This window comes from Oryza brachyantha, chromosome 8 (genome assembly GCF_000231095.2).
Source record: "Oryza brachyantha chromosome 8, ObraRS2, whole genome shotgun sequence".
Lineage (NCBI taxonomy): Eukaryota > Viridiplantae > Streptophyta > Magnoliopsida > Poales > Poaceae > Oryza > Oryza brachyantha.
The window spans coordinates 2,095,491-2,121,703 of NC_023170.2; the positions used below are offsets into that span (position 1 = coordinate 2,095,491).

At 38.7% G+C, this 26,213-nt stretch overlaps 3 protein-coding genes and 1 non-coding gene across 4 annotated transcripts; 3 read left to right on the forward strand and 1 right to left on the reverse strand.

Annotated features, from left to right (window-relative positions):
- Window positions 1-384: 384 nt before the first annotated feature.
- LOC102721760 (transaldolase) lies at window positions 385-4,285 on the reverse strand. Its single transcript, XM_040527254.1, has 13 exons — window positions 4,219-4,285; window positions 3,987-4,113; window positions 3,808-3,886; window positions 3,632-3,707; window positions 3,427-3,510; window positions 3,248-3,352; window positions 3,059-3,139; window positions 2,907-2,971; window positions 2,292-2,361; window positions 2,139-2,216; window positions 1,588-1,685; window positions 1,365-1,500; window positions 385-875 (listed from the first exon to the last, which is right to left on the reverse strand). Exons 1-13 carry the CDS (start codon window positions 4,273-4,275, stop codon window positions 729-731), a joined length of 1,203 nt encoding a protein of 400 aa, XP_040383188.1. The 5' UTR covers window positions 4,276-4,285; the 3' UTR covers window positions 385-728.
- A 5,845-nt stretch (window positions 4,286-10,130) lies between these two features.
- LOC102714032 (DNA topoisomerase 1 beta-like) lies at window positions 10,131-16,402 on the forward strand. The gene is made up of 16 exons (XM_040526680.1): window positions 10,131-10,370; window positions 10,898-12,164; window positions 12,305-12,499; window positions 12,612-12,692; window positions 13,025-13,084; window positions 13,180-13,274; window positions 13,372-13,528; window positions 13,609-13,734; window positions 14,182-14,262; window positions 14,341-14,431; window positions 14,522-14,655; window positions 14,950-15,018; window positions 15,106-15,195; window positions 15,290-15,393; window positions 15,478-15,646; window positions 16,007-16,402. Exons 2-16 carry the CDS (start codon window positions 10,950-10,952, stop codon window positions 16,073-16,075), a joined length of 2,736 nt encoding a protein of 911 aa, XP_040382614.1. The 5' UTR covers window positions 10,131-10,370; window positions 10,898-10,949; the 3' UTR covers window positions 16,076-16,402.
- Window positions 16,403-18,219: 1,817 nt separating this feature from the next.
- Window positions 18,220-21,477, forward strand: LOC102714310 (sm-like protein LSM2). Its single transcript, XM_006659062.3, has 4 exons — window positions 18,220-18,346; window positions 18,442-18,520; window positions 18,617-18,775; window positions 21,148-21,477. Exons 2-4 carry the CDS (start codon window positions 18,518-18,520, stop codon window positions 21,265-21,267), a joined length of 282 nt encoding a protein of 93 aa, XP_006659125.1. The 5' UTR covers window positions 18,220-18,346; window positions 18,442-18,517; the 3' UTR covers window positions 21,268-21,477.
- LOC121055245 lies at window positions 19,849-19,990 on the forward strand. The gene has a single exon (XR_005812392.1). It is a non-coding gene; the product is annotated as a small nucleolar RNA snoR134 (small nucleolar RNA).
- Window positions 21,478-26,213: the final 4,736 nt, after the last annotated feature.

Genomic DNA, 26,213 nt, shown 5'->3' on the forward strand with positions numbered 1-26,213 from the left:
TTTGAAACATTTTTTTCTTTCTAAATGCTGACGTCATCATCACTGCATAAGCGTGAACAACCGGCCTTTCCACCTGATCTTGCTCAAACCACCGAAACGTTTCCAATGTCTGCTAATTTGGTATAAATATATATGTTAATGATAATTGCATGTCAAGAACATAAGTTCATGCCATCAGTGTGATTACTGAGCTAACCAGCATCCTTTTCGAACCAGAACTCACATCCCAGATAGCAGTTTGGAGTGGATAATTTTCAGGTAATGGCATCTGAATTGCTCCAGCTTCCAGGATGAAATTTATTGGCATCTGTAATGACAGGATTCTTTTACAGTCACAAGTCCATGGCAGGGAACATCAAATTATCATCAAAAGTGAGAGCAACCTTGATATTCGATTTCACTCATCAGCAGTTTTTTTTCCATTTTGCTGAAAATGGGGATTCACAGTACTAGCTGATGGCAGCCATCTTTTTACAAAAGGCATAGTGATAACTAACTCTGATGATTCAGTTCAGAGTCTCGAACAATCCAGCAGAGCATTTTAAGGGAAACAAAGATGTTCTTGACATGTCATCTAGAAAACTACAAAGTACAGACACAGACAGGCAAGAGGAGTGTTTTTTGAAGCAAATGAGCAAATGCTGGCCAGCCGTATCTGTGCCTGTTGTTATTATTCTTTTGGACTAAAGCCTTGTTGCATATGGTCGGGTCCTCATCATAGAGTGTGTTCAAACATTTGGAGGAGGCCAGATCTTCCCAAAGAGTTCCTCCACACGCCGTGCTTGGTTCACATATCCTTCCAACCCAGAAGCAAGTAGTTCTTCTGCAGCTGGCCCCATTGCAGCTGCTAGACTCAATTGGTCCCACTTCACAAGCTGCATTCATAGTATCATTGAAAACACGAACTGTTAGCACGAAAGTACCATATTAAGACCAAAAATATAATCAGTTAGCCTGAAGGATGCCAATGAATTGATTGTTTAGTTCTGGAAGTTTTTCAAACAATTCTTTCACCATGCAGGCAATTCAGCTCATTTTGTCTATCATGATTGCACCTACTATGAGTTTCAACATATACTTTTTTCTGAATGCGTAGGTGATCTATAAAAGTACCCAACATTCGATTGGTACACTCCAAATGTATTATCCTTGGTTCATCTCTCCAGTAGTGAAAATGCATATGCCAAGTGAAGATCCTATATATTTTAGATAAAACATCAGCTGATAGGACCACTACAGTGGGTAGCTGGGTAGAGTTACTCAATGCATGCTTGTCAATGGCCATATATTATTAAAGATTCAATTGCTGGTTGAATATAATTCATATATGTTAACTCGGGCACAGCCAGGATAGGTGAGTGAACCTCCTCTTCGGTGAAGTTGTACGTCTTGCCAAGAACGGGAGTCAACCTTGGGACATAACCATACTTCACATCAGTATCAGTGACACATTCCTCCAGGGACTGCAATATCTTCAGAGGTGCAATGATGTAATCAATCCTACATTTCAGAAATGTTAGTTCCAAACCACTAATAGGACATCAATCCAGATCTACCATCTATGAAATTTAAGTATCAGAGACATACCCCAGGAGGCTAAAGACATCTTGCTTGTTGCGTATGGCAGCGGCCATCAGCTTTGTTTTGTACCCATTTTTGTGAATGTAGGCATACACTTTCTTTGCCTGCATCACAATTTAGAATTATATGAAAACTAAATAGTTGTACACTCGCAGAAAATGTAAGCAACACGCAAATACGGAGTATGTAAAATTGAAAGTGTTATGTTCCTCATCTAACATTATCGCTTGATACACGTACTGTTCTGCATTCTTAGTCCCCTTATTAATTATAGCCTTAATAACTGATGCTAATTGTTCAGTTACATGAATGTTGCTAATTACACTGTAACATGGGCAGCATGCCAGATGAATACATGATCTGCTAAAAACTGATGAGACCAAATGGAATTTAAAATATGCTGAGTCCTAAAATCAATCCAAGCATGTTTCATGTCCACATTGACTCAAAATAGTCAGGTCTCAATTTTCAAAATGTGGCTCCGGTACCTACACATTGGCTCACATGGACAGAATTCTCTAGAAAAAATATAAATTAAAAGGTGATATAATACTAACCAAAGCAAGCCCAGCATCTTCTCCTTTCTTTAAAGCATCATCAATCTCTGGGTCACCAGAGTGAGTCCTTGCCCAATCCTGCATAGTTTGTGGTCAGCATAACATTTTTTGGTTTAGCATAAGCCCATGAAAAGAAGGGTCTGATGAATTTACCCGAACACGTCCCACAAAGATTTGTACAACAGATGCACCAGCTTGCGCTGCAGCTGATGCTTGGGCAAAACTGAAGAAGAATGATCAGCCACAAAAAAAGATGATTATAAGGTCTCAGTTATTAACTACTAGATGAGTTACACATCTTGCAGTCCGAGATAAACAATTCTCTCTCCAACAGCACATCTTACGTAAATTGCAAAAGTATGTTTGGCTTTATGAAGCTGCAGTAGTGCAGGTTCTTTAGAGATAAGCTTGTTATTCACAGTAATCCCTTGAGTCATTACAATCTCACTAGGTAGATTCAACAGAAAACCTCTCATTGTGCTAACATAAAACCAAAGTGCGTACTTACAATGTAATGGATCAATCATTAAAAAGTGATGCATGAAGATAACAAGCAATCTTGACTAGCTTCCTTAATCCTTATACAGTTATACTTATCTAAGTATTTTAATACTTAAAAGATTGTTTAGAGGGCAAAAATAAATACTGCCAAGCAGGCAAGCACCCAGATCCATATAAAAAAAATTGAGGAAAATAAACATCTACACAATTTCCCCACAACAAGAAATAGTGCTGTGATAAAATTAGGCCAAGTATATGGTATATTACCTGTATACAAACGTTAAATGTGTTTGAATCCCTTCAGATTCAAGCAACCTTGAGGCCTCTATACCCTACTAGTAAACAAGATGATTACAAAGATGGAATGACAGAAGGTACCAACCAGCCAACTTGCCAACTACTGTGCAGTATCTACTTACTTGCCATGTCGCAGGAATTTTGAATAGAAGACGTTCTGATGAGACATCATGGTCATTGTACAGCTTCAACAGTTCATGAACCTGAACATATGCATATCAAATCATTTTCATGGAACTGAAACTGCAGATCTAGGGATAAATATTTCATGTAAGCAAGATGAACAACAAAAAGAACGAATAAGCTCATACCCTCTGGATAATTCCTTGGGTATCATAAGCCAACCGTGCGTCTATTTCTGTCGACACCCGACCAGGGACTAGATGAGCCAACTCAGCTCCAACATTTGCCAGGGCCTGCCAAATTTCTTCATGCTCAACCTATCCGATTAACAGAACTGCCAATATCGAAACTGAAATGCAGCATGAACCTTGGTAAGAAAACAGGACATCCGGTCATTGGGCTTCTCCAAGGTGTTACATTCACCGTCTGCCAACGCCGTATCTATCGCACTCTATAAAAATAAAAAAACCAAAATTTATCCTTGTTATCAGTGCGTGCTTCACTTCACTTTTTCTCCCTTTTTTTTTCAATTTTGAGCAACACCAAAAACTTCATTTTGAACAGCACCTCACCTTGAACTTAGTATCAGGGAGGCCAGCAATGCCAAGCAGCAGCGACGAGCTCACCGTGGCGGCGGTCGGCGCAAACCTGGAATTGAATTAACAGCGCAAACCTATGACCATAAGATCAGCCAGCCGAATTGAATGTGGAACTATAAGATCAAGGAGGCAACTTAGCCAAGTATTACTTCTCGAAGTCATCGAACACGACGGTGTCCGGCACGATCTCGCTGAAGCTAGCCACGGCATCAAGCTCAGTAACCACCTCTGCAACCAACCAAGATGAGCAAATCAGCGAACCGAATCACAAAGAGAAGCCAGCGAAGACGAGTCGAGAGACGACGGCCACGGCCGGCCAGGCCAGCACCTCCCACGGAGGAGGACGACGGGGCGTTGCCACCGGCGGCCACACGAGCCGCGACAGCCGGCCTCCGGAGGCCAGGGGCCACGGGCTTGGCCGACGACCTCGCCGCCCACGAGCTCCGCCTGCCGACCTGAAGCAAGCAAGCAGACAGACGGTGAAGCGGGCGCGAGGGGCGGCCAGATCGGGCCAATGAGAACTCTCTGGGGAGAGGAGGAGCGGGAGAGCGTGCGCGCACCTGGAAGGAGGCCGGCAGGAGGGAGGAGGAGGTCGGTGCGGAGATGGAGAGCGCCATTGGAGGTGGGGGGGGGGGGGATCGGAGGTGCTACTGCGGGAGAGTGAGGGGGGGAGTGGAAGAAGATTTCAATGAATATAGTAGAGTCAAAGTGGTATGACTATTTTGCCCTCACAAATCACAATAATTTGAGAGTTTTTAACACATATTCGGTTTCAAGAAATGCCACGAGTATTCTCGTCCATCTGCTTTTTCATGGAAAAAAAATGACATTTCCACAAATGGAAAGTAATTTTTTAATAAAACATTTTTATATATGTCTTTAGTGATCTAAAAGCAAAATACTGAAAATAAACTAATGAAAAACATCAAAATCAACTCCGAATTTAAGGTTAAAAATTTAAATTTTGACTTATAAGCATTAACAAAAGTGAAAAGATAAGACCCGAGAATTTTGGAAGAGCTGAATGGTTCCCCGTAAAACCTATGTGTTCTGAACCTTGAATTGTTTACGAGGTATTCTATGGTTATATGTCGCTAAGTTTTTAATGGTTATCTGTTTATGTCTCAATTATTCTTATACAAGTGTTCCTTAAAGTTTTCTTTGATTTTTTTTAAATATAGAAAGAAAGTATGAATTGAACCGATGAATTTTGAATTTATAGAAAAACTTTTTTCTCCATAGAAAACCCTTAGGTCATTCTCTTGCTTAGGTTTTCTCTTGCCACATTAAATTAACCCCAATATTAGCCCTTGACAAGGCATAAAAAACTAATGAGGTTTAAGCTTGCTACTCACTAATTTTAGTGGCAATGACAACCCAACAACTTTGTTTGCACCTATATGAGTGACTTTCATCGAATCATAAAGCTATTAGATAGAACACTTAATGATGTGGTAGCATTTTCCTAGTCTTAATCACCCATCAAAGCACTTAGTCCTGAGAATGGCCATATAATGCAAATTCGCATCCTTTTCATGTCGTCCGGAGCATATAAATCTCTTACTATCTCCATTTCATAATATAATATGTTTGATTTTTTTTGTTATAATGTTTGATTGTTCGTCTTATTCAAAAATTTAATATAAATATAAAAAAGACAAGTTGTGCTTTAAAGTTCTTTTTGATAATAAAGTAAGTCACAAATAAAATAAATGATATTTCTATAATTTTATTTCTATAATTTTTTAAATAAGACGAATGATCAAAAGTTACAAGTAAAAAAGTAAAATATTTTACATTATGAAACGGATGGAGTAATAAATAATTGTTGTCTAATATAAGTTTAGTGAGAATTATAAGTCCTTTAAACAGTAGAAATATTTAGTTTATGATGTGAAAATATGGCTCTAGTTTCTAACCAATAAAAGGCCGATATCCAAAAATGCCAAGCTAAGCTCATCAAACAATCTTTCATGACACTATAGGGCCTTTTGAAACACGGGATAGGAAAACACATGAACATAATTTTTACGATGCTACTTAGATTTGGAAAACAAGAAAATGAGGAGATATGCCATTTGACTGTAACACAGAAAAAATTAAGCAAAGAAAAGTTTCGGGTAGCTCTAACATCATGCTTACTTTCCTATTAAATTGTGCATAGAATGTAATCTATGATAAATATTCATGTCTTTCTTCCTACAAATCAAAGGATCCATAAGAAAAACAGGAAATGGAAGAAACTTAAATCCTACTGTCTTCGTTTCATATTATAAAATTTTATAGTTTTGACTAAATTCATCAATTAATAAATATATATAATTTATATATATATATATCTAGATACAATAACATCTATATGAATCTAGGCTAGAAAAATGATCGGAGGGAGCACAAAAGAAAAGTTGCCTATCCTCAATAAGGGTAGCAGGGGTAGACTGGTCATTGAACTGTGGCTTTGTTTGTTGATCCCAAGGCTCCTACTTCGGTGTTTCGATACCAACGAGGTCCAGCAGGATCATCGATTGAGACGTGCTGCACATAGAGGATGGGCATTGGGTTATGTTCTTTTTTTGGTTTTCTTGCTTTCGAGATATGGTCAAACCAATTATATATTTATATCTATGAAAATTTAGCTCACTCTACATTGCTATATGCAGTGGAAAATGATGTGTAAATTGGAGACAATGACACGTGGGGCATGGGGCCACGTGTGGGCAATGTCGAGTTATTTGTGTTACTCTACGTTTCATAATATAAGACTTTCTAAAATTGTCTAGATTTATATAGATATTATATATAAATTATGTATATTTATTAATTGATGAATCTAGGCAAAATAATGTAAGACTTTCTAGACTTGTTTAGATTTATATAGATATTATATATAAATTATGTATATTTATTAATTGATGAATCTAGGTAAAACTATAAAGCCTTACATATGAAACGGGTGTAGTAGTTTTTTTTCCAATTACAAGTCAGATTTGTGGAGGTTGAAGAAAGGCAGCATACTAGATCAATTTCACAGGTGCGGGAAGTTGTTGATCGATAGTATGATTTGTATGGGTGGTTTTGTATACTCGGAGACCATGTTTGTATCGACCACATTAATTACTGCTCTCTAGATATTTTAATAAATAACATACCTGAATTTTTTTATGTGTTTCATCTTATTCAAAACTTCTATTCAAGTATAAAAAATGTAAATTATAATTAAAATACAAGTATAAAAATGTAAGTTATAATTAAAATACACTTAACAGTTATATCCCTGTGTACGGTGATTATGTCCCCGAGTACTATAAATATCAAGGTAACCTAAGTTGTTGACTATAACTTCTAATTTCTTAGCAGGATTACTTGGTAGGTTAGGTTAGGAAGACACTTTTTGATCATGCTACTTGGTGTGTTTTCATCGTTTATAGTTAATATAAAATGGATTAAGGATATTACCTGCTCCGAAGGACCAAACAAATATAAATATATGTGCCCTATTTTTTGTACTCATATTCGTGGATACCCTTGGCACCCAATTATTCTACGTGGCTTGAATACTGAATATCGCTACTTCGACAATGCATTTTTAAAATAGGGAATGAGTTCTTACACTCAGAAGCATATCACCTTGCCAAAAAATATAGCCAATATAACCTCCATTTAAAAAAAGTACAAAGCATATTAGCTTTCGTTAGGACAATATTTTGAAAAAAAAATGCTTCACTAGAATTTTATTTTTGTGATACAAAATCATAATCATAAGTAACTATTTTTGAAAATGAATAGCATCAATTTTGTGATATACTAATATAGTAAGTGTTAGATAAAACCTAAGATGTGTTATATTTTTGAGTGGACAGAGTGTCAGTCCTACAACATGCCACGTTTACTTTAGTTAGCTACGTAGTTAATTCCTTTCTCTATTGTTTTTTTATACAACACTAACAATTTTGTACCACCCTATGTTTTAATACATGACACTTTTGAATTTTTTGACAGAAGTTTAACTATTTATCTTATTTAAAAATAATTATTTATTTGTTATGGTTGAATTTATTACCAGATGTATTAATTTTAACTTAAACTTTTATATATTTATATAATGATTTTTGAATAAAACAAATGATTGAACGTAATAGAAAAAATCAGCGATGTAATGTATTAAATTACCCAGGGAGTAACTAATTAGTGCACGCGTCGTGTTCGACCGAAAATATTGCTTCTTGGGCCATCTCCAACATGTTTATTATTCGAGCGCTTATAGAAAAATATTCGGTTTATTTCCACCTAATTTATTTGATGACCGCTAATTCCAGCAGGTCATCGCTTTCCTTGCATCGACGTCGGGAGGTGCTTACCGACAAGCTATTTTTATTGCAACACCATTACACCAAACTGATAGCTGCAGTTGCAGATGATAGTTGCTTCTGTCATCCTCAATTAAGCTTTTATAGAGGTATTGATCTTACTAAAGGGCATATCAAATACACAAAAATAAAAATAATGAGAGATACTCCGTAAGAGTTAATTTTATAGGGACGAAACATGTAGTATAGAGTTATTTAGACTATAAAATTAGATTGAATGTTTACTAAGAGTAACTCGTTTCATCGATACATATTTAATCATTTCTATTGATCATTTAAGTGATATGTTATCGAAAGAAATTTTGCATTGAGAGAACTTGTTTCGATCAGTACCGCATGATAAAACCTTGCATACCATGAGAGTGGCCATAATTAACATACTTATAGGCTCCTAATAATGTTCTTAACTTTTTCTTTCTTTTTCTAATCATCCATGTTAACGTGCAGAGTTGAAGGCGGTCTAAAAATGTCTTCTTTCTTAAGAGTCCTGGCTCGCTTGCAATTACAAGACGTACACACCACACATGCAAACTAGTTCATCATATTCAAAACTATTCATCATATTTACCAGCTAAGCCTAACATATTCAAAACTATTCATACACACCACACATGCAAACTGGTGGTAGTAATTTTTTATTATGTTAGGCTTAAACGAGAAAATGTGCTAGTCTGTTTAATCAATATGGTTGAATATGCTTAGCTGGTCTGATTTCGTAAATAAACATCAAATATAATTTAATTTGGAGCTCAAAATTCCTTTTTTTCCCTGATCATGAATTATTAAGTGTGACTTAGGGGTGGTGATGGTTTAAGTTCACCTCAACCCTTATATATATTTAACTCAAAATTTTATAAAATTTCAGTTACTCTATTTTAGACTCAATTCTAAAATTTTTATAGGCCAAAATATTAGATCCATAAAAAGGCTAATCCAAAGTACCACATACCAATAATAATTCAGTCCGTAGTCGGACGAAATACCGTACAAACGGTATAAGCTACGTAGGCTGCTATCGTGTGGTTGAAACAAAGTAGACACGCACCTCTGTGCTACCACGTACGCTTTCTCGCTCCACCGCTCCTTGTGCCGCTACCTAGCTGTGGTACCTCGTTATACATAGTTGTCATGTATAATACCATGTAAAATATGGTCATGTATACTGGTACTAAACATAAGGATCACATGATACTAGATGGTTTTAGTTCATTACTAAATTGGTAGGAGATGAAATCAGATGATACCCGTATCACCTAGTACCATAGATAAAACCAGATGGTACCAACTACTTGGTATCAGTTAGTACGAGATGATACCAACTGTTATCATCAACACCGCACGATGAAACAACACGAAGACGTGGTGGAGTGCGGTGAAGCCGATAGAGGGGAGAGTAACGATGGAGATTGGCGACGACGATGAAGCCCTCTTCAGCAAGGATGGAGATCGGCGCCAGCGGCAAACTCGACGGATAAAAAACAATGGTCAAGAGGAGCGATGCCGGCACACGCGAGGACAAAGTTGATGGTGCGGAGGCGCGAGGACGGGGGAAGCTGTGCCAATAAGAAAGAAGTATGCGGCGCCGGTGCGGGGAAGGAAGCCATACCAAAATAAGCGACTCGTTAATTCATCGTTAGTAGGGGATACCGTCAATCCGTCATGTTGAGTTTTCTGATGACAATTATACACGCTAATCCAGACCTTTCCAATCCAAATACACGTAATTACCGGTTCATCCCCACCGTTTTCCAACACCTCAAAAAACAGTGGGTCCCACCTCACCTTATCCCAATCCACAAGAGCGCACACCCTCACCCCCACCGACACCTGGGCCCCACCCACACATCCCCTCTCACCGACAAACGGGCCCCACCCCGCGTGCGGCGCGTGAGGCGGCGTGCGGGCTTCCGTTCCGTTCCGTCGACGCATCCCGTCCTCCCCCCTCCTCTCCCTGCCACTGCACGCGGGGCCCACCGGCGCCTCTGCCAGCGGGCCCCACGCGACGCGTGCCGCTCACTGCAAGCGGGCCCCACACGTAGCGTTCGACCCGACCCCCCCTCCCTCTGGAAGAGGTGGGGGGAAAAACGCGAGGCAAGCAAGGGCGAGGAGGGGTCGGACGGCGAGGGGGAGACAGCGGGCGATAGAAATACGAGCGCGAGAGAGGCAGGAGAGGGAGAGGCGAAGGAAGAGTGAGACACGGATAAGCTCTGCCCTAACCCTAGCCTCGCGCCGCCGCCGCCGTCGCCGCAGCAGCGGGGAAGGGGCTGCGCGGGCGGGATCCGTACGGTGGCCACCCCGCCCCGCCGCTCCGGGGTGGGGGCCGACGTCGCGCCCCGCTTCCCCAGGTGCGTATCTCCTCTCTATCCTTTGCCTCGAGGCTCCGTTCGCGGAAGGGGTGTCGTGATCGGGGAGGGTGCCGCGGTGGTGGGCGACGACGCCCTAGGGATTGCGCGATGGGGGATGTTTGCGGTGGATCGGGGGGAGGAGGAGGGGGAGGACGGCCGTTTCGTTTCGTCCGGGCGGCCGATCTGAGGGGGTTGGGTTGGGGGCGCGGTGGGCTGGCTGGCTGGCTGGTTGGTCTCATCGGTCATTTTGATTGTGGTGCTTGATGTCGCTGAGGAACGAGCTGAATTTGGCTGTGTTTGTGGCGGGGTGTATCGGCGTTGGAGGGCTCAAAGTGTGATTGCGTGAGTTGGGATGTGGTGGTAGCTCTATTCTGGTGATGGTTTTCTTTGAAATAGGACATTCCGGTGATTAGATTTGCGCGCTGGTTGCTTTGGCTGATCGATTTTATTTGCACTCGCGCATTGTGTTGGAATGTCGTAATACTATGTTGATGTTTCTTACATGAGTTAGTTAACTTTGTTTGCAGGTGTGATTGACTTGCCATATTTGTTCTGTCTACCAGCCACTGCAAGGAATCCATGGCTGTTGTCAATCCTGTTATGTTTGACAATGACGACGACGAAGGACCAGTTTCCTTCAAGAGGTCAAGTGCCTCTGTGAAGAACAGGCCCACCCCCACAAAGCCGGAAGGCTCATCAGGAAATGTCGGATCTGTTAGGAGCCCTAAATCTGTTGCTTCCAGTCAACAGAGGAATGGGCTGACTGGTGTTTCAAGGCCATTGCAACAGAGGCCGCAGTCAAGCACTCCAAACCCTCGACCTTTGGGATCAGTTCAGCTCAACAGTTCCAAAGAACATAACAACAATAGTAATGCTATGGACAAGAGTAAATTGAAAAGACCTTTTGTGGAAGATAAGTCAGATGACTCAGAAGATGACCATAAGCCTATTGGATTAAGGAGAAAGGTTGAGGATAAAAATTTTAAGAAAGCTGCTGTTGGAAGTGAGACGGCAGATGATTCAGATGATAATAAACCATTGAGTCTCAAGATAAACTCAACAAAAACACCATCCAACAGTACAAATAAGGCTAGTGTGCTGAAAGTTACACCTAAAATTGTGCAACCTGCTGATGATTCTGAGGACGAGAAACCACTGGCCAGGAGGTTGCCAGCTAAAACTACTCTGAAAAGTGGTGCTAATGCTTCGGATGATTCAGAGGATGAGAAGCCATTGGCTGCCCGATTCTCAAAGGTTACTGGCAGTGCATCTGCAAGTATCTCAAGTTCAAAGGACAAGGTTCAGTCTGCAAATCTAAAACCAAGTTCTTCCAGCAAGGTGTCAAACAATGACACGAACACTTCACGAAATTCAATTAAAAGGCCAATTGACAATAATAATCAATCAATTTCAGCTCTCAAGAAGGCAAGGCCTTCAGATGTTTCTGTGTCTGCAAGTGTCAAAAGAGAATCCAAGGCAGATGACAATGACAATATACCTCTTTCACAAAGACTGAAAATGGGTGAGTCTTCAAAAAGCAAGCCACCTGCAAAGAATATTGTAAAGAAGAATCCTTCATCTTTTAAGAAGGATAGCAAGAAAATGAAAACAAAGAAAACAATGAAAAATTCTCAGTTCTCAAAGACAATGAAGGTCCCTCCTGGATCTGGTGGTGGACAGAAATGGACTACCCTGGTGCACAATGGTGTTATTTTCCCCCCTCCATACAAGCCTCATGGTGTCAAGATGCTTTACAATGGGCAACCTGTTGATCTGACACCAGAACAAGAAGAGGTGATATATGGACCATTGGCTGATTATTACTTTTTATTTGCATCTTTTGATTTGTATTTAGAGTGGTACTTTAATCAGGTTCTTCTGAATTAGATCTTGCTCCCAGATAATTGTTCCTCTACTAATGCTCTCCGTCACAGGTTGCAACTATGTTTTCTGTGATGAAAGACACTGATTACGCATCCAAACAAACGTTTATTGACAACTTCTTCACTGATTGGAGAAAAATTCTTGGTAAGAACCATATCATCAAGAAATTTGAGCTTTGTGATTTCACCCCAATCTATGAATGGCACCTAAGAGAGAAGGAGAAGAAGAAGCAGATGACATCAGAGGTATCTGTTTACAGCTCTTTAAAACAAACCTGCATGAATTTAGTTTTCATATTGATAATCTATAATAAGCTGACACTGGAAGTGATCCATCATTAAAATTCTTATTGTGCAGGAGAAGAAAGCAGTGAAGGAAGAGAAATTGAAACAAGAGGAGAAGTACATGTGGGCTGTTGTAGATGGTGTTAAAGAGAAGGTGCTTTTCTTTGTGCTGCGAGAATGTGGTTCAACAAATAATTGTAGATATTCTCTTGTTCTCTATTCTTCTCTTGTTTTTTTAGTTAAACGTTTTTACGTATTATATAGCAATTGCTTGGTAAACCCTAGTGTTCAATTTCGTGAATAATTTTGTAGCAAATGTCAAGAATGCTTTATAATGTGTTAGGCATAGTTTCCTTCATGACATGAAGGACGGACTTGATGTTCTTATTTTTTTTACACAAAGCAGTTGTATCTGATATGTCCTGTGATACACTAGATTCATTTTGCATACAATTATTCTGGGTTAAAGTACTTTGTTCCTTCCAGGTTGGCAATTTCAGAGTAGAACCACCTGGCTTGTTCAGGGGACGTGGAGAGCATCCAAAGGTGCATATATGAATACTTTTTAAGAACATGTATTTGTTATGCTGTTTTAAGTGAGCAACATCATTTCAATGCTTTTTTTTATTACATTCTTTTAGATGGGAAAACTGAAACGCCGCATTCAACCAAGCGATATTACAATAAACATTGGAAAAGGGGCTCCAATCCCAGAGTGTCCGATACCTGGAGAAAGGTTTGCTGGAAATTTTCCAATCATCTCTGACGTGCAATATATATTTGTGAAGAGGTTGCTAGTGTGTACTCACTCTTATTGGTCATGTGTCCTGCAGTTGGAAAGAAGTCAAACATGATAACACAGTTACATGGTTGGCCTTTTGGAATGATCCAATAAGCCAAAAAGATTTCAAGTATGTTTTCTTGGCAGCAAGCAGTGCATTAAAGGGTCAAAGTGACAAAGAGAAGTATGAGAAGTCTCGAAAATTGAAGGTGAGAAAGTTCATTGTGTGTGCCATGGAGATCTCGAGTTTACACGTATAAATAATTGTCTTCCCGCTTGTCCATTGCAGCATCATATACACAAAATTCGTGACACTTACACAAAGGACTTCAGAAGTAAAGATAAGACAAAGAAACAAATTGCAGTGGCGACATACCTTATAGATAAGCTAGCCCTTAGGGCAGGCAATGAGAAGGTATTTTCTAATCTGAACTTATTGATTGGCATTTATGAAGTGGTTTTCTGGTAGCCTGGGTTATACCTTTTCTGTTGATAATTTTGGTTCGTTCCCATCATATTTGGTACATAAATTCTTCTGCTATTACTGCAGCTTGCACAGCAATGTTTTTTCCCGACAGAAAAGGGTATATGTGCCTTTTGTTTCAACGTCTGTTCTGAATGGGCGTATACATTGTGCAAAATAGTGCTTTGCTTCAAGCCTTCAAGACTATCTATTATTAGCTCTGTTGTTGTGGCTTTTCACTACTATAATTTTGCATATTGTGCTGAAATATATATTTGTTAGCATACAGTCTTCAACATCATTCTTTTTTTTTTACCATTTAGGCATTTAGCTTTGAATTACATTGACATGCATCATTATGAGTTTGTTTTCTTAGCTACTACTACAAATCCTTTTCAGGATGATGACGAAGCTGAAACTGTTGGTTGCTGTACACTGAAGGTTGATAATGTTACTTGTGTTCCTCCAAATAACCTGCAGGTATTGATCTTTGTTATTAATAAATTCTTGCATATGTAACTTGATTAGATGATATCTGATGTTCCATAACCTTTACAGTTCGACTTCCTTGGTAAAGATTCTATAAGATACTTCAACACTGTAGAGGTTGAACTGCCTGTATACAAGGCAATTGAGGAATTCCGTGCTGGTATCTCTCTGCCATGCTACTGCCTTTTTTCCTCCATTCATCACCTTGGACTAGTGGAATCACTTCTGTTTTCTTAATTTGGATTTCTAGGTAAGAAACCAGGAGACGATCTCTTTGACAAGCTCGATACAACTAGGCTAAATGCTCATCTAAAGGACTTGATGCCTGGGCTTACTGCAAAAGTGTTCCGTACATATAATGCCTCAATCACCTTGGATGATATTGTAAGTTCAAAGAGGACTTCACATTTTTGCTTGAACTTCTGCTGCTGTATGATGTTATTAATTGAAGTTTGTCATGATTAAGACATTTTAGTATTATATATGTCTGTGTTCTGTACTTCTGTCTACCTGAAGCTCAAGTCAACATTAATTAAATATGTAGCTAGCCAATTTATGAAGAGATATTGTATCTTCAATTATTGCATTATCTGAATCTGTACATTATGATTCATGTGTGTAACTTGTTGTACAATATATTGTATTCTAAACATATATTTATCCATGACGATATTACAGTTGCACAAAGAAACAGAAGATGGAACTCTTCTTGAAAAGATTGCAGTTTATCAACGAGCCAACAAAGAGGTCTGTTTCTTTTGCTTTAAAAAACAGAAAAAAATGAAGCACTTTTATCATCACCTGTCTTGATCGCAACCATACTTGTTTGCTCAGGTTGCCATAATCTGTAACCATCAGCGCAGTGTCTCAAAATCACATGACTCCCAGATGACTAGATTGAATGAGAAGATTGATGAATTGAAGGTTGGAGTTTCACTGCAAATGATTGGCCTCACATTATACCTTTTCATTTCTTTTGCCCCTGTTCTTGTTAACTCTTGTTTTTTCTTTTCTCTAGGCCCAAAGGGATGAATTGAAGGCAGACTTGAGCAAAGTGAAGAAAGGAAAGTCTCTAGGCTATGACAAAGATGGGAAACCAAAAAGAAATTTGGCGCCTGAAGCGTAACTTCTCAATCACAAATAGATATCAATTTTTTATGTATGCAAATCAATAGTGTTGAGAAATCTTACCAAAATTGCTTGCAGGTTTGAAAAGAAGATTTCTCAGGTTGAAACCAAGATCGAGAAAATGGAGATGGATAAGAAGATTAAAGAGGATTTAAAGACGGTAGCACTGGGAACTTCAAAGATCAATTACCTTGATCCCAGAATTACTGTTGCGTGGTGCAAACGCCATGAAGTACCTATTGAGAAGGTACCAGTGCTCTTTGACAACACCTTATTTTTCTTACGTGGAATGGATCTATAGCATGGCTGTGCCTTGGGAAAGTTCATAATATTACACCTCATTTTATCTTGCTTGGTGTGGCATTCTGTTCCCTTGTCTTATCAACTTATTTTTTAAAATATTGGTATATATAAGTCTTGTTGCAACTAAGGGGGAGTGATCAACTATAACATAATGTACAAAAAAGCTGACTTGAAATGCTGTAGATTTGAAATGATAATAGTTTATGGTCATTGCATTCTGAGCAGAGTAGATTAAATCAAAGGATTGAACCAATTGACACTACTTATTTTATTAGCCATTAACTGTGTCTATTCCCCTTGACAGATATTCAACAAATCACTCATTGCGAAATTTTCATGGGCAATGGATGTCGACCCAGATTTCAGATTCTAAGAACACTGGCTACCGATCAGCCATCCCCCACCTTTAGTAAACTTGATCCACCTTCCAGCCCTTGTCCCGGACACTAATTGCAGCTAGGAAAGGAAGAGCTCGGTGTTTGTTTTTGAAGTCCCCTGCTCCTGGAAAGAAGGAAGCACCCGGCATTCTCATTGTAGGCTTTTTATCTTTTCTTCTTTCTTCTTGTTAATGCCTTTGCCATCGGCCCTCAAGTTCTGTATGCATTTGGGCTGATGAATTTTAGCTCGCTGAGAACGAATGGACATTCATTTTATACCGGATTAATCTCAAAATATACCATGAGGTTTCGTTTGGTTGCGGGAGTGAACATTGTTTGCGTATGTACTTGCGAACTGGTAAATTGGTAATGGAAGAAAGAAGTGCTGAGGTGTAAATTTTGGTCAAAGAAGATGCTTTCCTGGCCCTTCAGGGGACTATCGAGTGCCATATCAGTCGACTGTTACAACAATATCTAAGTGTCTATCTTTTGGCTTAATTAAGAAATAAATCAAGTGACATATTTATAAATGAAAAATAATTTATGAATAAATTTTTTAGAACAATTAAAAGTTAAGTGATGAAACAACCTCAAAATCAACTCTAAATTTAAGATTAAAATTTTAAATTGTCTCATAAGCAGAAGTAAAAAAGATGATGGGGCTTGTGTTCGTGATGATTTTACATTTTAACCCTATGTCAATGGGACGAGGTAATTATACATGTCCCGATATTAGTATATTACTACTAGTATATTTTGAGATAGTTAAACGAGAACATAGTCATTAGTTTTTTTAGGCCACCGCACTGTCTCACACACCTGCTAGTTGCTATCTCTTTTCAAAGCCCGTGCAGCCGTGGTTAGGCAGGAAGGTATGGTGTGGATCATGTACGAAGTTTTCTTTATGGTCCGAGAAACTCCATCTTTAACCATTAAGTCGTTAGGTTTATTTCATGGTTGAGAAGTGCCGCTACCTTTATATACCCCTTTGATTTTTTTTAACGGAGTTAACTTTTAGATCTACGTTTAACCATTTATCATATTAAAAAAAATACATACTTATCATTTACTTTCGTTATGGTTTGTTTTATCACTAAAACTACTATATCTTTTATATATTTGCACATATATTTGAAAAATTCATCTACATTGGACAACGGAGAGAGTAACTATTTCAAAATAATTTGAACATTTGTCTTTTTTCAAAATAATTTGACAATTTGTCCTTTCCAAAATAATTGCAAATACTTAAATAGGTCTTATATTAGTAAAATGTACATACTTTTAAACTTTCATCTATCATAGTATAGTTATTTAAATTTTTGAAGAAAAGTGCTAATATGCTATCTTCAAAAACGTATTTCGTTAAAATACCATCCCGAATTTGACATCACTAAAATATCATCCTCAAACAATGGGTATACGCTAGAATACCATTTAGCTTCTAAATGGACAGAAATGGCCTTACCTTTTTCTCTTTGATCGTTACTTTGCACCTCCTGAGCTACACGAAATGGCGATGGCGGTGGACCAAGGGGCCGGAATGGGATTTAGTGACATTGCACCGTGACATTTTCAATGACATTCTGTCACTGACATGTGGGTCCAAGTATATATGGGTCCCACATGTCAGTGACAGAATGTCGCCGAGAATGTCACGGTACAATGTCACTGAATCCATATCCCAAGGGGCCAACGATGAGGCCGTGAATAAGGTGAGTTTTCGTGTGGCGACGTCGGCGAGGCGGTCACCTGATGCCGAATTTAGCGAGGTGACCATGGTAGGCGTCAAGTATGGGACAAGGACGGTGAGCAAAGGATGGCGATGACTAATGAATGGAGGGAGGTCATGACTATGCCTTCTAGCGTATACCCATAATTTGATAATGTTATTTTAGCGAATCCAAAAGTCAATATGACATTCTAGCGAAACACGATGCGTGCGGGGTACTAGTGATCAAAGTCACACCAACCAACACGTGGGATCAATGGAGGGAGGAGTTGCAAACTTTGGAATGGACTTGGTGAGGTGGTGTTCTTTGGGCCGCAATCAGCCACGCTGGCAAGGCCCAACCGTAATCCGCCACGTGGGCCCTTCGACCCGTTGCCTTTCTCTTCCCCTCTCCCCCCACTCGATCTCTTCTCCTCCTCCCTTCGCCCTCGACTCCTCCTCCCGCCGCCGCCGCCGCCGATACCGCGAGCACCGGCGCCGGAGTCCATTCCCCCCTCCGCTTCCGCCGCACCCTCGCCGGTGTGCACCCCCACCGGTACGGACATCCATTCTCTCCTCTCTAAGATCTGCAAGCTACTTCCCCCCCCCCCCCCCTTTGCCCTGAACGTTAAACCCTAGCTTCTCTTCTAGATCTATCCGGAAGCTTCTCCGGCTCCCGTTCTTGCAGAGATTCTTCGGAGTCGGCACCGCGAGCACCGCAGCCAATATGGTAAAGATTACTATCTTTTTGTTTCGTCTTTCTTTTGGCTTCTTATAGTGTGACAAGCGTTCATCGATTTCTTCTGCTCTTGTTGTTTTTATGCAGCTGTTCTTCTCCTACTTCAAGGAACTCGTGGGGAAGGAGGTGACGGTGGAGCTCAAGAACGACCTGGCGATCCGCGGCACGCTCCACTCTGTCGACCAATACCTCAACATCAAGCTTGAGAACACCCGGGTCGTCGACCAGGACAAGTACCCCCACATGGTATGCCACGCTGCCTTGGCCTTGCTTGCCTATATGCATATATTCCATTCTAGTAAAAAGAAATGCGAAATGCCAGGAGTAGGATGCTTATTTGCACGGGTAACTTTGTAGTTTGTATGGATCAATTGAGTTTGTGGCCAACACTATGTTTCATTGGGAAATTATGGTGCCTTGTTGTCGTTATGATATGTGTCCTTCGATTTATGAAGCGAAGTACTTTGGTATTCTTGTCTGTTTGCTATGGACAACAAGGAATCATACATGTCCAAATATTGTTCGGCACAAGTTAATGTGTTTGTAAGGTTGATCCACCATTCACAGTTCTGTTACAGTATTTACACAATTCGAATTGTAAATTATCTTGTACTTGTACAGCACATGTACATGTGGCAACTCAGTCAATGTGACCTTCTCATGTTAAATTTGTATTTGAGAAGGTCAAATAACAATATAACACTTTATCAAAGGACTATTATATGTTTACTCTGTTCCATATTGTAAGGTGTTTTAGTTTGTCATAAGTCAAAAGCTCTTTAACTTTGACCAAATTATAGAAACAGAATAATTAACATCTACTATGCCAACTAAATATGCTATCTAGACCTATTTCATAGTGGATTTTAATGAAATTAATTTGATGTTGTAGATGTTGGTGCACCTTTCTATAAACCAACATTTTGTCAAAGGACTATTATATGTTCGCTCTCTTCCATATTGTAAGGTGTTTTAGTTTGTCATAAGTCAAAAGCTCTTTAACTTTGACCAAATTTATAGAAACTGAAATAATTAGCATCTACTATGCCAACTAATTATGCTATCTAGACCTATTTCATAGTGGATTTTAATGAAATTAATTTGATGTTGTAGATGTTGGTGAGCCTTTCTATAAACCTGGTCAAAATTAGAGAAGTTTGACTTAGGACAAAACTAAAACAGCTTACAATATGGAACAGAGGGGGTAGTATGAAGATTTCAAGAGGTAGCTCATTAAAATGTAGTGTAAGGGAAGTGATATGGCAGATTCACCATTACCACTGCCTTCTTTTAATAGGAGTATGGATAGATATGGTTTCATGCATGGTGCTAACCCCGGACTTGTCAGAATACTGTCCTCTGAAGCAGCCCCAATGCCTGTGCTACATCCACTGTGCCATTCAGTGTTGCAGGTCATGATGCTTCATGCAATTGGTCTGTGTCAGAGCAATGGATACATTTGAAAATACCTCATTCTTTATGATTGTAGATTTCTCCTCTTCTTCGTATTTGCATAAGCATTGTGAAAGGAGCACCTTTAGCATGATCCTGACATGTTTACTTAGTTCTAATGTTGTGCAGTTGAGAACCATAACACTTCAACATTTAGTTGTATAATTATTAAGTAAAATAACTACAATATGGGTAGGGAGTGCTCTCAGTTCATAAGTAGATGGCATTTGTTCTTTATTTTTTGGGAATACATGTAGATAGATGTCATTTATAGGATCTCAGAACCAAGAGCATGCTTATGGAAGACCATAATCACCATATTAACATTCTTCAAAAACCATATTACCCTTCATTATTCTTCATAAACCATATTACCCTTTATTAGATCACTTATTGCTCTTGTGTTGTGTTAACTCCAGTCCATAGTAGTGGATCACCAAGTAGGCCATTGGCTGATGAACAAGGGAGCATTTTATGATGACATGGATTTAGAAATTAAGGGACTATATCCTATAGTGCTAGTCCTAATTGATTACTTCATAATATGCTGTTGGAGACCTACCTCACTGATGCAGAATTAGGAGCCTAGGAGCTACATTAATCATGCAGTTTAAAAATTAAGGGATCGTTGCAGATTATTCCAATGCAAGCTAAGCTACTGATTATTCCAGTGCTAGTCCTAATTCGTTGAAAGTGAAGAATACGTAAAACACAAAGCTGTTTTGCAACCAGCTGATAGTTGTTTAGCTAGAATTGTACTGTTATTTTTCCTTTGCCTGTGCCATATCATTTTGGAGCAGGTTCATTACTAGGCAGAGCTACCAGTGTCCGTACCTAGATATTTGGTTGTGCTTTGGTTCCATCCAATGATATTCTATGAAGGGTGTACTTTTGTACTGCATCACATTACTAAAGGTTGCTTGTTAGTTGTTACAAGTACATGATTCCTGAAGTAATCCCAAAGGAAAGCAAAGCTTATATATCATGGTGATATATTGTGTTTCGTAGGCCATGATATTGACTGAAATATGGATATCCACTTACATCTTTGCTTGCTTTGTTTGAAAGAATCTTCATACTGATTGCTTTGCCACTTACATCTTTGGCATCCATGCTTTGTATGAAAAAACTACATTAATCAAGCACAACTTCCCTTTGGCTGGCAGCTATCGGTGCGAAACTGCTTCATAAGGGGATCCGTGGTGCGGTACGTGCTGCTTCCGCAGGACGGCGTCGACATTGACATCCTCCATGATGCCACCAGGAGGGAGGCGCGTGGAGGCTGATCGGCTGTGTTCTCTCCCTAGAGGAGCCCTAATCTGATGTATGGGGAACATGTATGGAGTATGGAACCGTGTTGACACCCCAATATTGAGAGGAGTTAAATCTGTAGCAATTCCTCCTGATACTTGCAGTGACAAACTGTCCAAGATTGCATCCAGCAAATGCCATACTTCCCTTTCTTGTGTAATTCCAGTCAAAGCTTATTAGATCAACTGTGCCCACTGGTTAGTTGAGATGTTTTTTCAGTCCATATGTTCCTGAGAAGGTACCATATGTTTGACAGGCTGCACATTTGCATGTTCAGTTCAGCAAGGAGTTGTTGACCGGTCAATGATCAATGGCTTGGATTTACTAAAGAGAATTAGGATGAATGCGACTTGACGTTAAAGCGTCGCAACTTTTCCAACTTAAAATCTGAAAACAGAAGAGCTAAATTTTACATCATTGTAATTATTCAAATTATTTTTTTTCTGAAATATCGAAATCTACTTAAATTAAAGCGTTCGATTAAATGATCGTCGTGATACTCAATTAGTCCGAATTATTCATCATCATTCGGGATCCTCGCGTGCAAGAACACTTTGTACGGTTGGTGATCTCAGCGTCTGCCTCTTTATTCGTGCAATGTGATTAATTATTGGCAACGAACAACGGTGATGTGTACTGTAATAATCCTATGTTATTTGGTCCCAAGCACCTAGAGATGCTAACACGTCAGAAAGTTTAGTCAGTCGAGTAAAATGTGTACTACACCCTTGCTAATATCATGGTTATATGTACATTAACCGAGAGAATAACAGTATACTACCCGTTAAAGTGGTACGGATGTGATGCAACTGTAGTATCTTGAAGTCATTTTCGATAAAAATATAATCTTGGAGTCATCTCTATGTTTTTTTTAAGGACACAAAAAATTCTAATTGCATTTGGTTGGCTGTTAAGTCATGCGACTGAATCTTATACATGTGACAATAGTTAAGCAACCAATACACAGGGTTTCATCTTACCGCCGGGCATAATATTATCGTATGCGGTTATCGCAGCAAAACATAGAAATTAGTAAATTAAAAAAAATGTTTTGAATTTGATAGGTTTATCTATTACAGTACCTCAACTATAAACACGGTTATCGAAGATAATGTGAATCATGTTCACATGACATTTTTATAGAAACATAAAGGTAGGAAAAAGCTACCATAGTTTGAGAATGACTATGCACAAGCAACTCAACGACCACATGGTTAAGTTTGCATATTTATCTAAAAATGTTAAAGATTTTATAACTTTTGAAAAGATAATCACCAGGGATCATAGTTTTGCCTTGAACAAGGGGCTATCAGCAAGAAATAGCTAAAGCGTGCAAGCAAGGAATCTAATTGAACCAAACAAACATAACAACTAACCCATTGTTGTCTACGACTCATTGAGCATGCGTTAAAAGGGATGCAAATGTGATATACACATATAAATCTACTACTTAATTAAGAAAAACAAACACAGTACAAATACAGATGGTTATACCCCGCAAGCATAAAAAAAAAAAGAAGAAAAAGAAAACCGAGTGGCATGCTACTTCCTAAAAGGAAAAATCATGTGGTGCTTTGTACCCAAGGGGTAGTACACACAATCATATGGATGATGCTCCAATGCATGATTCTTTGTTCTCACTTGGGGTATAAGGGCATGTTCAGTTCCCAAAATTTTCTTTTTGAAACATGCCACATGTACATACGATCACACATTTAAAGTATTAAATATAGTTTAATTATAAAATAAATTCTAGATTCTGTCAGAAAACCACGAGATGATCTTTTGAGTCTAATTATTCTGTCATTAGCACATATGGGTTACTGTAGCAATTATGACTAATCATAAATTAACTAGGCTCAAAAGATTCGTCTCACGATTTCTTTCATGACTGTACAATTAGTTTTTTTTATTTTATCTATATTTAATATTTTATTTATATGTCTAAAGATTCGAAATGATATTTTTAGGAAAAAATTTTGGAACTCAACAGGGCCTAAAAAGCCCATGCAACCGTGGTGGATGCTGAGGGAACATCTGGTGCATCGATCGAAGGTGACATGATTTGATTGATATCATCCCAACACATACACATATGCGTTGTCCCCCCCCCCCCCCCCCCCCCAGCACAGGCCCCATGTTACCTCTTCTCATCTTTTTTTTGTTCTTCTCTTGACAATGCTGGTTTCCTTTTGATTTTTCAAGAGAGGAACAGCAGCCGGCAGCTGCAGTGAAACAAAACAAAATCATGAGGGTCTCAGGGGTTGCATACCAGTGGTGAAGATAGATGCTGCTGGATGATGATGTGCCTTTTGTTTTGCTTTGTGCAGCAACAAATTAAAGCAAGCAAAACAATGTCCTTGATGGGTTTTTCTTGGTATTATTCTTCTTTCTTTGGGTTGGTTTTGAAGGGAAATAAAATGGTTTTAAAATTTATACTTGTTAGTCCTTAAAATAGTGGTGGGGCTGGCTATTTGTTCAATGACAGAGGCTGAGATGTAAAATATTTTTATTATATATTAAAAGGAGTGGTAGAATTAACAGATCAAAGTATTTATAATAGAATTAGTAGAGTAAGTATTGGGGAATCAAAATTAAATTTGATCAATGACACATTCGATTTTACGCTATCGTAACAAGGATGATCATTCGAAAATGTCAAGATAAATTTTTTGAAGAACGATGTCAAGATAAAATTCAGTGACGAAAGCCATGGGTTTCGCCCAACCAAAAATTGACATGCCTTCTCTAGTCATTTTCTTTCATGACATGTGAGCCTAAGTCTACTTAATTCCGTTTTAACCAGTTACATTAGCAGTTATCCGTACCATCCCATTAATTGATTAAGTCAACTGTGACCAGATCCAAGAATAAATAAAATAGGCAGACACTCACCTCTGCCCATCTGTAGCATCGGCCCAATAATTCATTTTCACTATAGTCCATGTAAAATAGTCACATTTTCTCCAATTAAAAGCCTGCACAAAGCATTATGCAGCAGACAAGAGCAATAATGCTATCCACACCAGGTATTGAAAAGTTCTAAATAAAAAATTATATTTTTGGTAAGTTTTTATCTGGTTTGTCTTGATTTATGTCGATAAGCATATAGTAACTGAGCTTACTGTTGAGGTGTGGTAAGCCATTTCCAAACAATAAGGGAAACCGTCATCTAACTATGATGATAACCATTTATGCACATATGTCTAGCAAGTATTTTAAATAAGGTATATTTTCTCCTCGCAAAAGAAAAATAAAATACATGTATCTTCATACTAAATAGCGGGCCATGCCGCTATCAGCCTATCACGAGAAATGAACTAGCGAATCAATCAATGAAGCTTGACCAACTGTCGTGATAACGATATTCCAAAAAATGTGCTCGACCGGCTATGAAAACCATATCAAGCTATGAAAACGACATCAATCAACACACACTATTGTGCCAAAATTCAAATACACTATTTCACATTGTCTATACATTGCCACTACTGTATACAAATATAGTGCTGGGTTGGGGATATGCTGGGTTTCCCATTGCTTTCCTTGCAAAGGGGGGAATTATTAAAGTGGTAGCAGCGTTGGAGTGCACCTGGCGATGTTGGGTTTCTTCGTTCAAGCGTGGGGGCCGCAGATCAACCAGATCTTCAGCTACGTGGCACATCACCAGCCATGGGATTTGCTATATTGCTATGCCCACTTTCCTTTTTGTCCCCAGCCTTCTCTCTCTTGATTACTTGGAAGGTGCACACGTACATGTGTTCGGGTAGAACAGTTCGTTGAGATGAGGGATTAGCCCATGAATAACTAATTACTACTTCATCCGTATAAAAATATAAATATTTCTATATTAAATTTTATACCATGATATAAATACTTTTACACCCAAACGCGCACACCCCATATGCACGCACCAACTGAATGTGCACTCCTAACCTATGCTCACTAAAACGAAGTCACGTGGCAAATCCTTATATATATATATATATCACGAATTTCATGTGTTGAAATTTGATTGTATTATGCATTTTCGACCTATCATTAAAGGTATTTATTATTTAGGATAATATTTGGTCAAACTTCTAAAGTTTCAACTATCGATAATTTCTTAAATGTTTAGTTTAAATACAAAAAAAATAATACATATAGATTCTCCTCAAAAAGTACTATCATAAATTTATTAAATTTTAATAAATTTATTCAACATAAATTTTTTTGTCAAAAATTTAAAAATTTGACCAAATTTTGTCCTAAACGAAAAATACATTTTTACCGGAGTGAGTATCATACTAACAATGTGAATAGGACATGATCTAAATCAGGGTGAATATCATACAACAAACTGAAGCAAATTGATTCCTTTTAGCTCCAGTTTCTTTTACAAGCTTAATCTAACTTTCAGTTTTGTGAAACATAGCAAGACTGTAAGCTAAAAATCTGTGTAGCAAATCAAGTGTACCCAAGCATTAGAACCCTCACAAACAAGAGTACAATTCAACAAATGACATATGGGGCCCATGTTTGCTGGCCCACCTGTCAGTGGCACCTGCTGTTGGGAAGACAACGATATCTGTTGCCACGTAAGCCTAGAAGAGAGGCTGGTTGGTCACGCGGGCCACACCGGGACAAGCACACGTGCCAACCTCGAGTGGGCCCCCCTACACCGTGATTTTGACCAATTATATTTGCCAATATATAATACTAGTTTCCAAAATGATATAGAAAAGAAAAAAAAAATCTTGTAAGCAAACACTCCTTAGAAAGTGACTTGTATTTAATTGCTGCCCTATAATTTCTGTACTAGGACCCTTCAAAAGTTAATATTTGGATTACTAGGAAACATAAATGCTCAAATTTTTATTATTATATGCATGTTCACTACATTCATTTGTGGGATTTGGCTCAAATCTCTCGTATAATA

Coding starts and splice junctions, on each gene's coding strand:
- LOC102721760 (XM_040527254.1), bottom strand. CDS start 4,275: ATGGCGCTCTCCATCTCCGCACCGACCTCCTCCTCCCTCCTGCCGGCC. Junction 4,114..4,218: donor TCCTGCCGGCCTCCTTCCAG/GTGCGCGCACGC, acceptor TGCTTGCTTCAG/GTCGGCAGGCGGAGCTCGTG. Junction 3,887..3,986: donor GTCGTCCTCCTCCGTGGGAG/GTGCTGGCCTGG, acceptor GGTTGGTTGCAG/AGGTGGTTACTGAGCTTGAT.
- LOC102714310 (XM_006659062.3), top strand. Junction 18,776..21,147: donor AGGACAAGTACCCCCACATG/GTATGCCACGCT, acceptor TTTGGCTGGCAG/CTATCGGTGCGAAACTGCTT.
- LOC102714032 (XM_040526680.1), top strand. CDS start 10,950: ATGGCTGTTGTCAATCCTGTTATGTTTGACAATGACGACGACGAAGGA. Junction 12,500..12,611: donor AGAAGCAGATGACATCAGAG/GTATCTGTTTAC, acceptor CTTATTGTGCAG/GAGAAGAAAGCAGTGAAGGA. Junction 13,735..14,181: donor TTAGGGCAGGCAATGAGAAG/GTATTTTCTAAT, acceptor AATCCTTTTCAG/GATGATGACGAAGCTGAAAC.